We start from the raw sequence: 15948 nt of genomic DNA on the forward strand, positions 1-15948 counted from the left end.
TTAGTGAAAATCCTCTTGCAAAAATAATTTTAATTTCCAATTTAAACATTTCTTTCTTTCTCTGAGAAACAATTTAAAAAAATCAACGGTCCAAATCATCCTGTAGCTTTGATTGTTCTATGTCAAGAACATATTGTATTGCATTGTTGTTTGACTTTTTACCGTTCTCTATTCTTTTAGTGAAATCTATTCTAATAATAATATTTCCGATAATAATCAGGATTTGGTTGAAGCGTCAATTTCTGACCACATGTATAGTCAGAAAATTTTTAGAGTTACATAAAATCTTTGTCCTTTGCTAAATGCCAATACAATATCTGACGAAACGGACGGGGAGATAAATGATTTCTGCATGGCACTTAAGAGAAGATGAGAGAATTGTTCCTCGTATCGATATTATTTACTTAAACGTTATCGTGTATGGTTGGACAAAGATATGAATATTCAAAATATTTAAACTGCGTCAGAGAGTAGAGAAAATACTAACAAAGATATGATAAAGAGACTTTTACTCTCGTCGGATCCCCCGATATCAAGTTTCAGAAAGCTGCACATTATGTGCATCTTTTTATTTTTGTCCCGAATCCTTATCCAAATGCCGTATTGTGTAACGTGAGAACATAACCTGTAAACGTGCGAATGTGGCGTGTGATCCTGTTCTGTGAACGTTCGAATGTGGACTGCGAACATGTGAATGTGGCAAAAGTGGCCGGCGAATGTTGACTTTTATCCCGAATCCTCATTCAACTGCCGCACTGTGCGCCATTACTTTTATTAAGAACGGATCGCAACAAACAGCGTCGTGCGAAACGTCTTCAATTTTCTCTTACTTTGCTTTGTACTTATATTGTTTCGTTAATTACTGTCATTCGTTTTGTTCGTACCTAGTTTTAGTGAAAGGTCTTCTTTACTTTTTCCTTTTTTTTTCTAGCTGTGGAACAACTAACCTAACCTAACAATAACCTCTAATGTGTATAAACAAATCCTCAAAAGTAACCCCAGAGACAATCTCAGTTCCACTAATTTTCCAGATTATAAATCTTCTTCCAACAAAACTAACCCAAAACCTAACCACATATAACTCTAATATTCTAGTTCCATTAGAAAGTTCCATAGATAACACACTGATACCATAGATAACAATGGTACGTAACGAGCTTTTCAAATGTTAACTTTTCGTCTCACAAATTTAACTCAAATTACACACTTGTTTTAGGGAAACAAATCTCCAGATCTAGCTTTATAAAATCTTAACTATCCTAGCTCCATCATGAAATTCCCTAGACAAGGAACAGAATACGAATACGAAACATAAGTAATTTCTCCAATTATACATATTTTTCCCGGGAACAAATCTCCGGAACTAACTTCATATTCCCTAACATCCTAGTTCCACTAGTAAATTCCCTGGGCAAGCAACGCAATGGCAAACTATTTACCATATCGGAGAAACCGCAACTTGGGAGCGTAGCAATCCATAATTCAGTCAGAAGTTACAACCATTTAGGATTTATAAGGCTCTGAAAGGAACTGGCGGCCATAGAACCGACTAAGAATAGCTACTGACATCCTACTTTGCATTTCATTGCACGATTACCACACGTACATCGAGGCGAGCATGCCGCGTGTTTGCACAGTTGTATACAAGAGAAACGAATGCCACGGAAACATCGGTAAATCCAGCGACTGTTAATTGCAACGCGTGGCTGGTTTTCACGCTCGCGACATCACACGCCGTCGGACAAAAAGGAAACCCTGTAGAGGCTCGATGTGGCCATTCCAGGCACCGTTACGCCGTCCGTCGAACGAAAGGTATAGCTACTCGTGGGGATTGCGATCATGAAACGAGAAAATCAGCTTTTGTACCGGCCACTCAATTAGAGCAGAGGCGTTCGAACGAGCCGCGCTTTGACCTGGTTCAGGCCCAGTCTTGTTACACACTAGAAGCACTTTTGGCTTTTAGGATTGGTAGTTCTAGAACGTGATATATACAGAACTGATAACGTTGCTTATGGTTTTAGATTGATATATTTTTGCAGTTGTTCTATGTTAATATTAATTAAATTTATATCGCAAAGGTTTTTCGTACGTTAACACTGTTAACACTGTTTATATTATTAATGTTTCTAGATCTGAAAATCTTTCTTTATTGCAATGCCTTTTTACTAATATTGGTCAAAATTTTAATGTGTGTTGTGTCTTTAGAATTGATAGTCGTTATATATGTATAGGCGACATCGTCCTAATGACATTGATCAGATATAAAATTTATGATATAATGTTTTCAGGTCTAATAATAATCCTTCTGATAATAGTACAATACTACAACATTTTTAGAAGTAATAGTCGTGTACTCTGCAACATCATTCCACTAACAGCGACCATACCTTATACTTACAAACTTTACAATATCCTGATTCCACTAAACAAATCCCTAGACAATCGATGCAGTATCAATAATAAACAGAATCAATTTCCAAAATTATAAATTTCCTTTCTCATAAACCTAACCTCATATAACTCTAATATTCTAATTCTGGTAGAAAATTCTTATAGTCGTTCTGTGTCTAGACCCATAGAAGATAACGATCGAATTTCAAAATATATCCACCGCGTTCGTTCCAAGACTGAAGCTCTGACGACTAGGAAAATATCGCATCCTAGCGAAAACGCTTTAAAACTTCGGATATTGAGTGCCACGTGACGGAAATACGAACGAACTCTCATCCCTTTGAGTGAGAAACTGAACGCATCTCCGAAGAATGCAGGAACAATTACACGTTTGGAACGCCAAGTAGCAAAATGAGAATTTGTCATGACGTTTTCGTCCGTCATTTGCACGAATCGTCTAACCTATATTGAAAGTATCTTCTTAATATTGTCCGAATTCCGTAAACATGGAAACAGGCCATAATACAATAAAAGCGTAGACACAATATAGCTAACAATAAATCTCACAAATGCAATATGGCTGGCAATAAAACATGGCGGATCACCTTATGAACATTCTGAGCAATAAATCATTCGATTTAAACCTCTACAATTTATATTTTTGAAGTACCATTTCATTTTACTATTATCGAAGAAAATTATTTGTTGCAATCATTAATTCCTTTTTCTAACACCGACTAAGACGTTTTAATTAACATTAACTATTTGTTCTGTGAATACTGACAAACCTAATTGTAGATGGTTAGTGTGGAATCAATGATTATTGTTTAAATTTAAAATAGCCAAATTAGTTAGTCACATACATATATGGAATACAATAAAAAGTATAATGTAGAATAATGATATATTATAAAAAAGTTTTAGGTGGTATAGTGCTACACAATCTAATAAGAAACCTATACTATTTTATACTATATCTAACCTATATTAATCTATACTAGCAAACCTAAACCTATACTATGAATAGTACAAAAAAGTGACTCGGAAAACGTACAATATAATCCACTAAATAAAAATGTACTATACTAACTTGAATATATCATAAAATCCTTTCAGAAAAAATTATGCCATGTAATTCATTAATAAACTAGATACTAATACATACTGAAAACTGAAAACGATTAATAAACAATTCCAACAAAGCATTACGAAGGAAATATAAAGAATGGCACTTGAACGCGTAGTACACGTTTCGACTTTTCCCTCGGAAAGTCGTTTCACAGCCGGTGTTGGCTTTCCAGGCAAGGGTCGACGTGTTCGAAATCGATCTTTTTATTACCAGCGGTTGGTTGCTGCTGCATCAAATTGCACCACTCTGTTTTTCTGCCCGCAGTACCGGCGCGCTACCCATTCTCTGTGGGAGATGCATATGGCCGCGTCCCTTTTTTCCTCCCGCTCGACGCGACATTGCTGCTGCGCCAGTTTACATCACACGCGACGGAAGACTGACCCTTTAATCGCGGCAAGGATCAACCCTGTGCTAATCGTGACTTTTGCCCTTTATATTTCTTCTGAGATATATAAAACTGTATATAACGATATTTCAATTGGATTTTTTGTCCCGTTCGTTATGTTGGTACGTTATGAGGAAATTTCCTAGGGACACGAATATAGAGTGCGTCTTTTAATATGCTGAGTTTTATAAAGATACCTTATTACATTTGAAAAAGTTGCATGATACGTAATAGAAACATATATGATACCTTCTGAAGGCGCTCAGAGAATTACATATTGCATAGGTTATGAAATTCCACTTCTATTTCAGTAACAGGAAATTAAAATTCTGAAAAAGCATACTATTTCCAACCACATATTGAATCATATTTAAAAAATCAAAAAATACGTAATTGAGAATCTTTCTAAACAAATTTCTATAAGTTTGTGGTAAATATATAGATGCAGACTGTATTCTGGAATGAAATAGTTGATCTATCATAACATTTTTACTCATTTTCAATTCAAAATTAGTTAATATAAAAAAAAAAACTATAACCTCTAACGCAATTTACTCGGTTCGCCACTTTGTCTTGTGTGTCCTTTTTTCTGAAAGCTGCTCAATATGGCGGGCATCAAACGATTATTTAATTTACCTTTTTCTATCACGTGGCAGAGTTCTATTAAGTTCTATTATGTATCTACTTTTGTCTTACATAATTCATGTTCCTTTGTTTCGTTTCGCTATTAATCCACGTTTAAGTTACCTTCGCAATTTTCTCTTAATTAAGACGAACCACCACGATACTACATTATGAAACTTCGATGGCTTTTTGTACCTTGTATTCGAAATGATTCTTGTGAATTACACTCTTTTACCATTTTTGATTATTTCTCTATGAAATAGAAAGAAAAGTCGTTCGTAGTAACTTCTGTGACGTTCCTTGTATTCTATACACTTTAAACTACTTTACTGCGTAGTCTTTACTATTATAGAAACACTTTTCACGACAATTTTTATATCCCCACTTTAAAGAATGAGGCTGTCTAAGTTGGTATTCAGGGTGAGCATAACTTCCGAAATTTCAAATGGCGTGACATAATTTCGCCATTTTCTTATTCATTTTCCGCCAATTTTACGGTCATTTCTCCACGAAATTGTATCTAGAACCGTCTGGGATTTCGGGGATTATGTTTACACTGGGTGCCAATTTGCCAGGCGATTCCCTTAATTCGGGGACTACATGACGTCACATTACCCCCACTGCCACTCCACAGCTACGTCGCTCGTGTCACGTGACATGAATTTCGTCTTACGTCCCTCCGCGTTGCGTCAACAACGTTGACGCCCCACCTTCGTTTGTCTACGATCTACAGTCTATAGCATGATCGCGACGTCACTAGCTCGCCACTATACTACTTCCCGCACTGCCAGCGGGATTTTGTCCTCTTTCTTCCTTTGAAACAGCGACGAGCAACCCTGCAATCTTAAGCGGTATTATTCTATAAAGCGGGAATGCAAAAACTAGTGCCCCTTTATGACAAGTGTCTCAGTAATAGTAAAGTTACGTAGTTTATGGTATCTATGAACATTAACGGCTTTGGAAATAAATTTCTACGTTTCCTTCATTACCAACCGGGACTTGTTCCCTGCATATGTCTTGCATTATAACCATCCTCTCACTACGTTTAATATTGAGTCACGAGGGATCAAGCAGTAAATCCTGAAAATCCCTCTTTACAAATACGATCGGGATGACTTAATTTCGAGCAGGTCGCTTGTGTTCCAGCCGTTGCGCGAGGCAAAGATGCTTCGAGTCACTGTTAACTGTGTAATTTATAACTGTACAACGGTGCAGTCTATTAAAACGACAACCGCACGAGCGTCCTTCGGCCCGTCAATCAATTAGAATAGTCAGCAGCCTTTGTACGGCTAGCGCGTATTCCAACTTTTCATTTCCATCCATCGGCAATAAACAAAGGCGAGCCAATAATTCGCAGAAAATCGATGATCTCCCATAACGTTATTCCCCTTTTTCCTGGCGAAATTTACTTCGTAAAATCATTCGATTATCATGGAACACTCGTTTCAGTGGAAAATAGCCCTTACAAAATGGATATTTTCATTTCGTAAATAAATATAAAATCGATGGAGGATCAAGAAAATTTTCAGATTATTTATATAAAACGAATTTAGAAAATTATTTTATTTGGAATATTTGGAAAATAATTTGTCCATAAATTATTTTGTCATTTGCTTATCACATTATTTCGGAATAATTGTGCATTATCGAAAAGTAATTTTTCTTAAAATTTTAATTTGTTATTTATCTACCTATTCTTTATCTATTTATCTACTCTTATCTACCTATTCTTTATTTGAATAGTCATTTTCTGTACTAATTCGCTTTGTTTTCAATTATTTCGAAATAATTATATAGTTCATACGATTTGTAAAATAATTTTTCCTCAATTCTCTTATTTGACAACCAAATTATTTTGAAATAATTCTACGCTCGTTCATTTCAACTGAAAAAATAACTGTTCTCTGAACAACTATCAAATTGTTTTGAAATCGGAATACATATATTGTTGTAATGAAATAACTTGTTTTTGAATTATTTTATTTGACTACTAAATTACTTCGGAATAATTATATATTAACTCATTTAAACTGAAAAATAACATTTCTCCGAACTATTTCAAACGAAAAACTTTCTTTATCTGGATAATTATTTCCAGAACTAATTTCTCATATAATTTCTGATCAATATAAGTTATTGTTAAAATAAATATATTTACTTCTCAATAAATTATTATTAAATTCAAAATATTTCTCATTGTACGTGTTATTATTTCAGTTTCTAATTATTTATTTTCAATTCAAATAAAATTTATCTATATGTGAAAAAGAAATTAGTCGAATTTATCAGTCGTCAATCATCGATAAATATTCTTACTTTTGTGGAGATTTCTTTCAACCTTTATTTTGATACTTTTATTTCTGTAACGCTCTTCCAGATTCCTCCGATGAATTATTTACTTGATAAATAATTCAGACCCACCACACTTCTCGCTGATTTTGTTATCGATCAACATTTTCAGTTTTAACCCGATAATACGCCCCGCTCTCTCCCTCTGGCGTCTTTGAGATAAATTATTTATCTTATACCACGTTCCCCTGTATCAGTCTTTTCGCCCGTCGTGTTCCGAGTTCCCTTCGTTCCTGTGACGTTATTCTTCTGCATACTTAATGACTAACTTGATTTTATATTGATAAAGGATCTCTTGATATTTATGGAATATATTTTTTTAGATTAGATTAGATACAATTCTTAGATGCTCTTATACTACTTTCATTTTAGATACTCTTATATTATTTTTAAATACTTTTTATGCTTTTATCAACTTAGATTAAGTTATGTTCCATGAAACTTTTACTACGTTTATATTTGATTTTTAATCGACGTGGACTTCTACCTATCTCCATTTCTAATTATAATTTCTAATTTTGTTGATCTTCAAATAAATTTTGAACTCAATTTCAACTCAAGAAAGAAAATTCTGTAATCTACCTGAACTTATCGATCTACTAACATTTTTAATTCTGGATTTATTATATATGAAAATTTATATCTGAAATTTTTATTTACAATAACTTGAGCAGAATTTCATTTTCGATTACAGTTGGTCAGAAATTTCAGGTCTCATTGATCGTTTTATTAGCAAAGGAAAAAAATTCTTGTTCGTACGTTTGGCGAAACTCAACAGTTTGCATTCCAAAGAGCAGCACAAATGGCTGGTCGATAATGCAGCGTGAAACGCGAGCTCGGCACAATAATTAACCAGGAATCCCACTGCCATTTGCGACCACGAAAATGGCTAAACCCAACCGCTACGGGACACTGTGGCTATGTGGAACCGGACCTAACCTAAATCCCATTGAATCCCATGGCTCGCTAAACGGTATCGTTACAAATTGGCTGAGCTTACCATTACTTGGTATATTGTTTCAAAAAATTGGATTTTCAATGTATTAATAAAAAATTTAAAAATGTAATCACGATTAAACAATTGTTAGAAATAATTATAACAACATTGTGTAATACAATTCATAATAACAAATTATTATGCATTTTTGTTGATTTTCTGATTTTTTAGGTATTCTTTTAGTCATTTTTTTAAAGGAAACATAGTTATTAATAGGTGACAATATTAGTGATAAATAATAATGTAGCTCGGTAACCTAGACCTGGACAATTGTAGGAAAATGGTAATTCTGGGACTGAATTAGATGATTCTAAGAATATCTTAATTGAGGATATATTCTCCGGGAAAATTCTAATTTAGCCATCGTCAGTGGGAGCTATAATAGATCTGGAACACCCACCATATTATATCTGAAAGATGATACTATTAAACATGTGGATATAGACACATTTTCGCTTCCTTATCTTGGGAACAGAAACTTTCTAGCGATTGTTTGCCACTGACTTTTATAGAACTATTTATAGCGTTGAGGAACAGTATTTCATTTAATTCAATCAACAGTCTTTGAAACAACTTGCAAAACGAAAGCTAATTTTTACATTAAGACGTAATTTAAAACTAGAAAAAATTGTCTTGGAGAAAGTTCAAATATATTACTTTACCTGTATTATTAATTAAACAAATTAATAATATCTGTATATTCAAAAGTAATCAACTGAATAACACTTCATCTAACTTACACAACAATCTTTGGGACGATTTGTATACCTAGAGACAATTTGTAGATTAATAGCTCATTTTTAAACTATATTACAGAAGTGTCTCTAGCAATATCCTTATTACACGTATATTATTAATTTTTGAAACAGCTTATATGTACAAGAACACCCAATGCAAAAGTAACTTTCCAATTACCACTATAAATTGCTTTTAAGATATCTAAATCACATACTTCTTCCCTTACAACTGATCACGGTCTTTGAAACGTCCTGTATATAAGGAATAGGCGGGAGATTCAAAAAAATTTCCACGCATCTGTCCAAAGTATAAAAGGAAAAGAAAAGAAGGCACTAGCGAAGGTGACTGCATGGAACTTGCTTTCAAGGCCCCTATCGGTGAGCATGACAGTTCAGTGGCACACATACGCATCTATAACCTGCTCGACGAACGTTATCGCGGGTTAATATCGCTGGTTTATCGCTAGTTGCGGTGCGTGACGTCTGCACGCATCTGCGCGTGCGCATACTACCCGAGCGCTGCAACCTGCAACCTGTGCGCTCCTATTACATAACACATCATTCAGAAACGCGCCGTCTATGCGCACAAACAGGGTGTTTCGAAAGTAGTCGTGCCACCCGTCTAGCGGCTGCAGCCTCGTGAATCGCGGCTCGAGTGCGGATAATTTTAGACCGAACGCGATCCCCGAGCTGAGGAACATTACGGTCATGCGAATGTGGCCTGAAGGATGATTAGAATATGTCTGAGTAGATATTGGACGAAAAAAACTGCTTTTTCTTGTTTAGGTTATGTCGAATTATAGAAGGAGTCTTTTAGGACTGGATTCTCTTCTGAGATGTAGAAAACTTTTTGTAAGGATTGTTAATAACAAGACGTATGTTTCACGGGAATTGATTTTGGATATCAGGTCATTTTGACTATAATAGTGGAACACAAATTCATCCTACCTTTTTTGTACAAATCAATATATAACATATATTGCAATGGATATAAACACAGGACGAATTTATGTCGAAAGAGTGGACATGGGTCGATTTTGGAAATTAGGTTATGTCAATGACAACAGGCACGAAGTAATTAACACACTACCATAGTAACCACAATTTAGGCAGGGCAACGTTCTTAGCTTCCGTGAGTTTCATTTCACTGAATCTAAAAGGTGAAGTACACAACGGGGGAAACTTCTAACTTCACATAACCACGTGAAGTCTCGTGAGTTGGAAAAATAATGCTACTCAGATTACCGATCAGATTTCTATCAGAGAAGTTAAAAATTCACTTCCAACCACTTTTACGATTATACGTGTTACATTAAACAAGCAATTCTTTTTAAGGGTCAAGATTATGGGAACTAACCTCTAGGTGGTGCTGGCGGGGCCCTCTTCGGGGTGTCGTCGGCAGAGGGCGTTCTTTCCCTCATGCTTTCTTATGGGACCCCTTAGAGCCACCATTTAGGCGAGACCATGTGCCGTATCCTCCTAAAACATTTATCAAATAGAATTTTAGAATCTTTTCTTCGTCTTTCTAAGTTTCTATATCATTTTAAGTTTCTACATATTGAGAGTACTTTGAAACACCACTGCCATCAAAATACTGCTATGGACCAAATATTCTGAAATCCTGATGCTAACTATAAAATATCATTTCTACAGAATTTTATATATGCATTTGTATTTCATAATTGTTAATGGTCCATAGCAATTGCATATATGCACCCGAGTCCAAAATTAATTTGTATAAAATGCATTTTCATTAAAAAAAACACCAGTAAACGAAAAGCAAGAATAAAAAGGATATAGGATGTGTTTCTATTCACAAAGGTCTGAAACTAACTATTCCCTCTTCCTTCTTCCAGTATCTCCTTAACTGTAGCATGAATTTTTCGTTATGGAGACTTAACCTATCACTATTGAGATTACTGGGAATTTAAATTCTATCCAATTTCCTGTCTATTTGCACGTAAGAAACAATACCGATATTTTATCACGGAAATCCCACTTTTACTCCACCGGCAGCCATATTGGTTCCATGAACGAATATAAAATCGAATTTCGAAATAGTTTGCGATCCACCTGATACCTAGTTTCAATAAGCATAGAAAGCAGAGGCATCTAATTCCGCGCATCATTCAACTAGGAAAAAAGTGGCGGGAGATCTGGTATAATCGAGTAACAGTATCGTACAGGTGATATGAGACTGTGGAGGCACGCTCACGGTGATACGTAGACGAGGATCGTGATATATATAAGGCGGCCAGAGCTCGCGAAACCTCTCCTCGTATCATCGAGACCGCGTAGGAACACATACAGTGGTTCTCAGCCTTGTAATAACTTTTTACTAATTTTCAATTTAACATTTCGATAATTTCGTCGAGCAGGAATAATTATCTAAATTAAATTACGTTAATTTTCCTAAGAAATGATCAAAAACTTGAACTAAAGTTAAAATGAAAGTTGATAAAAAATTATCACAGGGCATTCAATCTATTTAAGTTCTGAATATTTAAAGGTATTTGTTACATCCAGGGATAATATCAACTTTTTGACGCGATATTATTCCGTAATTATATTAGGTTAGGTTAATGTTTTCAAATATGTGGAATAGTTATTTTTCTTACTGTTTTACCACAATCTTACTAACAATTTACTCAAATAACTGATGCAGATACATAGTTTCTGATAAAATTAACTTATATCAGCTTTTTCATAATAATTATTTTTATGACTTTATTACGATAGGGTCAACGGCAATTTAAACACCCGATATGCAAATGTTTCCCAATACAGCCGTAACTGGCCACACTGTCGTTCGAGAGAGAGATAACAAATAATTATTTGTGGATAATAGAGACTTTTTCAAACAATCGTCACTGGACATGCTAGGAGATAAGGATTGTTTGAAGTAGCTTCTTATCGCTATTAATCTGTTCTCTCTTGATAATCGTGTAGCCTAGAAGCTTATGCAGCGTGTCGTACACCAAATTACACAATATTTAGATAATGCTAGTTATCACACCGTATCTAATAACAGCTATCAATAGTAGAATGATATTTTTACAATCGTTATTAATAATATATTAATGATAAAAGAAAGTTAAGCTTCGATGCTCCAGTTGTAGATTAAGTTTCACTTCAGACTATTTTCGTACAAGATTTCATCTTATGTCAATAGAATGAGACACTATTATTCGATCGAAAGACAAACAACGGTAAAACAAAGTGCGGCCATTCTTATGTCGCACGCGCAGCCATAACATCAAGGCCACAGTGGCGCTCTCTGTCGCAAATTTCCACCGCCATTACCATCAATCTCCGTGAAACGATAGACATTCCATATTATCGGAATGTTGTACGAACAAACAGTCATGGCCCCTGGCAGCTTAATGCCATTGGGACCGTGTGATTCAATAGTGGTTCTCAACTATAGTATGATATATATAGTACATCAAGGATCATCGTCCATCAGCGATACCAGTCGCATTGTCTGTTGCACTTCGCATAATGGTCATAATTGCGACCGCTGCCAGCCCGTTATTAGTCTTGTCGCTTCTTGAGAACCGTAGCAAGACCTCGTATCAGTGGTTCTCATTAGTGGAATATCGCTGTTGTTGGGGGCTCTTTTTCAAATATGAACGAAACTGATTTACTTACGACCGTCTGTAAACGCTTCGAGCTGATCGAAAACTAAGTCTGTAAGATAGATATGTATATAAATAGTCGTATAATTTCCCAGAAACACAATGTTCACGTAAAAACAGAACTATATCAATTCATAAAAAGAAGACCAATATGTTAATACCCAATATGTCAATATGTTAATGTATACGCACACAGCTACACGTTTATCCGTTAGATAATAAATAGTAAAACTAAGTCGTGTTAAGAAAAGAAATTAAAAGTAGGTTTTCATGAGAAGTAGCCTAGATGTATCGACAAGCATAAGACATAAAGCGCAATTATTAAGGAGAAATGTCTGAAAAACTGGAGTTTCCGCAAATTTTCGTCACGAAAGCGGAACCAAACGATTTCCTACGACTTCGTGGCGAACCGGAAGATCGATGAATCTACTTTCGCCACGATGATCCCACGTCTTCGAAACGCCAGCGAAACCACTAATCGCCCCGGAGGCGCATTCGATATTTGCTAGCGCAGACCAGCAGTGATTCGGTAGGCGTTGGCATAGGCTCTGCACCCAACCACTTCGAAACGACCCTGGCTCTTCGTGGCTTGGTCCAGAGCCAAGGCAACGTGCATAGTCACTCCCCCTCTCTCTTTCACGACTTCTCAGCCGCTCTGCCCGTTACTTCTATCTAGCAAGAGAGATCTGCTCAATCTCACAGGATTAGGAGACTATTTGAACTGCGTGATGCTACCACCTCAGTGATGCTGGTCTCAACAGGTCACGACATTGGTACTTCCTACGGCTGCTCGACACAGGGACGACCATGGTATTACACGAGTAATGACACTTTCAGCCATAGTCACTGCCTTAGAGCCATGTTTCCTCCTTCTTCTTTTTATTTTCACTCTAGTTGTAAGAAATATGAAATTTATCAAGGGAAGACACTTATTCTTATTTTGATTCTTTGCTAATAGTCCAGGCATGCATGCAATTTTTCAAAGAAACACATTTTTACTTGACAACTGATATATAATAAGTACAGTTGAGAAGGTAGTTCGAAATGTTTAATTGTCAGGTGTTTCAGTGGGTTTTTATCGATCGATATTTACATGTAATAACTCTTGGAGAGGCTTGCTATATGATACTGATGTATATAAGTCAAGTAGAAGTGATTCCACCAGTGTAACGATGAAGAAGAAACCTGAGCAAACTGACACGTATTGGGTGATTCAAAAGTAATGACAAACAGATAATTCTGGATTACAATCTCACATTACGTAACTGTTACGCCGGGCGACTCTCTACCTGGACCAGGTCATACACCGCGGGTCAGATGGACACAGATGTCCGCTCATCCTTACGGCGTACCCTCAATAGCCTTAAGGACCCGTCATAAATCCGAGTAATTCGCTAGCTAAGGTCCTTCAGACCCGACAAATGTCTTTAAAGGAAATCAGGGGATCGATCAACTCGTGGTGTCGATTATTATAATCGTAACGGGAATTTACGACTCCCGTTGACGTCTCTCCTTGGGATTGCGTCTCCACGCGATTGGTCGAAAAAACAATTATAGAAAAATAAAAATAAAAATCAATTTAAAGAGTTATTTGCATTGTTGTAAAATAATTAGAAATATTCAGAAATATTGTAAAGACTAGATTCATTTTCATTACTGTCATATATACAGGGTGGTTGGTAACTGGTGGTACAAGCGGAATGGGGGTGATTCTACGCGAAAAAAGAAGTCGAAAATATAGAATAACAATTTTTCGTTCGAGGCTTTGTTTTCGAGAAAATCGACTTTGAACTTTGGCTCGGTACGCGTGCGGTACGTTATAACAGATCTCACTGTAGATCGTTGTCCCGATGGAAAAATTAAAAAAAAATTTTTATTCTATATTTTCGACTTCTTTTTTCGCGTAGAATCATCCCCTTTCCGCTTGTACCACCAATTACTAACCACCCTGTATATAATAATAATAATAATTATTATTATTATCTACAACATAATTTATATTGTTACAGTTACTATTCTATGTAAAATTTTACACTTATTTTAATTGTACCTTTTTGCGAAAAATAGGGACGTTCTTGTCAAATAGGGGGATATTGATTGAAAAATTGGTATTGGCTATACGTGATCCTGCATGGCGAAATCCGTTTAGCACGGTATAACGCATGCCATTTACAGGAGGCGTCGAGTTTAAACACTGAATCTCTATAAATCAAAGAATTACAGAGGGTTACACAGCGTTTGCCTGGAATGTTGAAACGCGACATTCCACCGTGGAAAAGTCTGCACTGCACCACTATTACTGGAACCATTCCATTTTCCCCCCTTTCTCTTTCATTTCGTTTCTTTTCGTTCTCTTTCTTTTGCTTTCCGGAGACACGCTTAAGTGACTGTGATATCGATTAAATGCCTCCATTTTGTACTCGCCTGGCCAGCCATCCTTCGCATTAATTAAAAGCAAACTATTTTTTCATTTGTTCTACCACTTAAACAGAGGAACCTCTTTTATCCCATAAATACAAGTTTGTTTGTGAATCTGACATTCGAAGGTTCATGGAAAGCTTGCAATAAAAAGACAAGTTAGGAAATTCTACATCTACAGTAAATCCCTAAGAAATCCTCTAGACGCGGTTCCTTAATGAAAGAATTCTGTAAAGCGTGATATTCAAATTGAGCTTGGAACGATGAAACAATTTAGGAATAATAAAAAAAAAGTAATGATTTTTAAAAAATACGATACAATTTTAAAAGCGTCGCTACAATAAAAATTGCTCCCGCCATAATCCGCCATTGTTCACAACATTCCCCAAAAGCGAATCAAAATTCCCTATGAAGTGGATCAATCAATGTAAAGTGTTTCTATGTAGACAAAAGAGAGGACGAAAACGCGTTAATAGGAAACCAATCGGGATAACCAAGTTCCTGCGGTATTTTCGAGGGTGAGAGCCACTGTGAACGAACATGACGTGCCGTGTGTGTCATTGGCATCATTGAATAAAACCACCGCTTGATGGTTACTTTATACCGAGCTTTATTAGTTGGCTGCGAGGTGATCGCGCCACGTTTTGCCACAGCAGCGGCTTATTTAGAGTTCATGTACAACCCGGCGAGTTTTTACGCTTCCGGCGATCATCACGAAAACTCGCGAGCCCAGATATTTTATAGGGCCGATGAAAACACGTAGCCCACCCTCTCTTTCGAACTATAATCCATCCTGTAACATCGTGTTAACAAAGTTCGAATTTCTTTTTCCGTTAAACAATTTTATGGCAAAATTTCGATCTTTTTTCACGTTGGATAATTTTTTAATTTAATATTTTTTTACAATGAACAATTTCTTACACAAACGTTGGTCTCTTTACGGTGAGCGTAACAAATTTTCGATTTATTATTGGATTAAACAACTTTCTATATATTTCAATATTTTGGATTTCGTATGTAGGAGAAAATTGGTTGGAAAAACCGCGAATTACGTCGGAATACAATGATACAGAGACAGTATTAAAAAAATGGGTATACGATAGCATAAAGTAGGCTGCGATAAAGAAATAGGTTATAAGGTAGTATAATAAGATAGAATAAGCCACGACAAACCAAAGCTAGAAATATTATATGGAGTCGCTGTAAATAGACATAAGAAACAGATAAGGAGGCGAAAGAAACCCAACCAATCGTGCACTTATGGAAACAAAGATTGAAAT

At 35.9% G+C, this 15948-nt stretch overlaps 1 protein-coding gene across 2 annotated transcripts in view; it reads right to left on the reverse strand.

Moving 5' to 3' along the window:
• LOC117161105 (uncharacterized) overlaps positions 1 to 15948 on the reverse strand; it is an 81070-nt gene that overhangs the window by 43668 nt on the left and 21454 nt on the right. For both annotated transcript variants that reach the window (XM_033342358.2, XM_033342357.2), the window contains exon 2: positions 9970 to 10091. In XM_033342358.2, the coding sequence (XP_033198249.2) occupies positions 9970 to 10033 (64 nt within the window). In that variant the 5' untranslated portion in view covers positions 10034 to 10091. The remainder of the gene's footprint in view (positions 1 to 9969; positions 10092 to 15948) is intronic.

Source organism: Bombus vancouverensis, chromosome 16 (genome assembly GCF_051014615.1).
Source record: "Bombus vancouverensis nearcticus chromosome 16, iyBomVanc1_principal, whole genome shotgun sequence".
Classification (NCBI taxonomy): domain Eukaryota; kingdom Metazoa; phylum Arthropoda; class Insecta; order Hymenoptera; family Apidae; genus Bombus; species Bombus vancouverensis.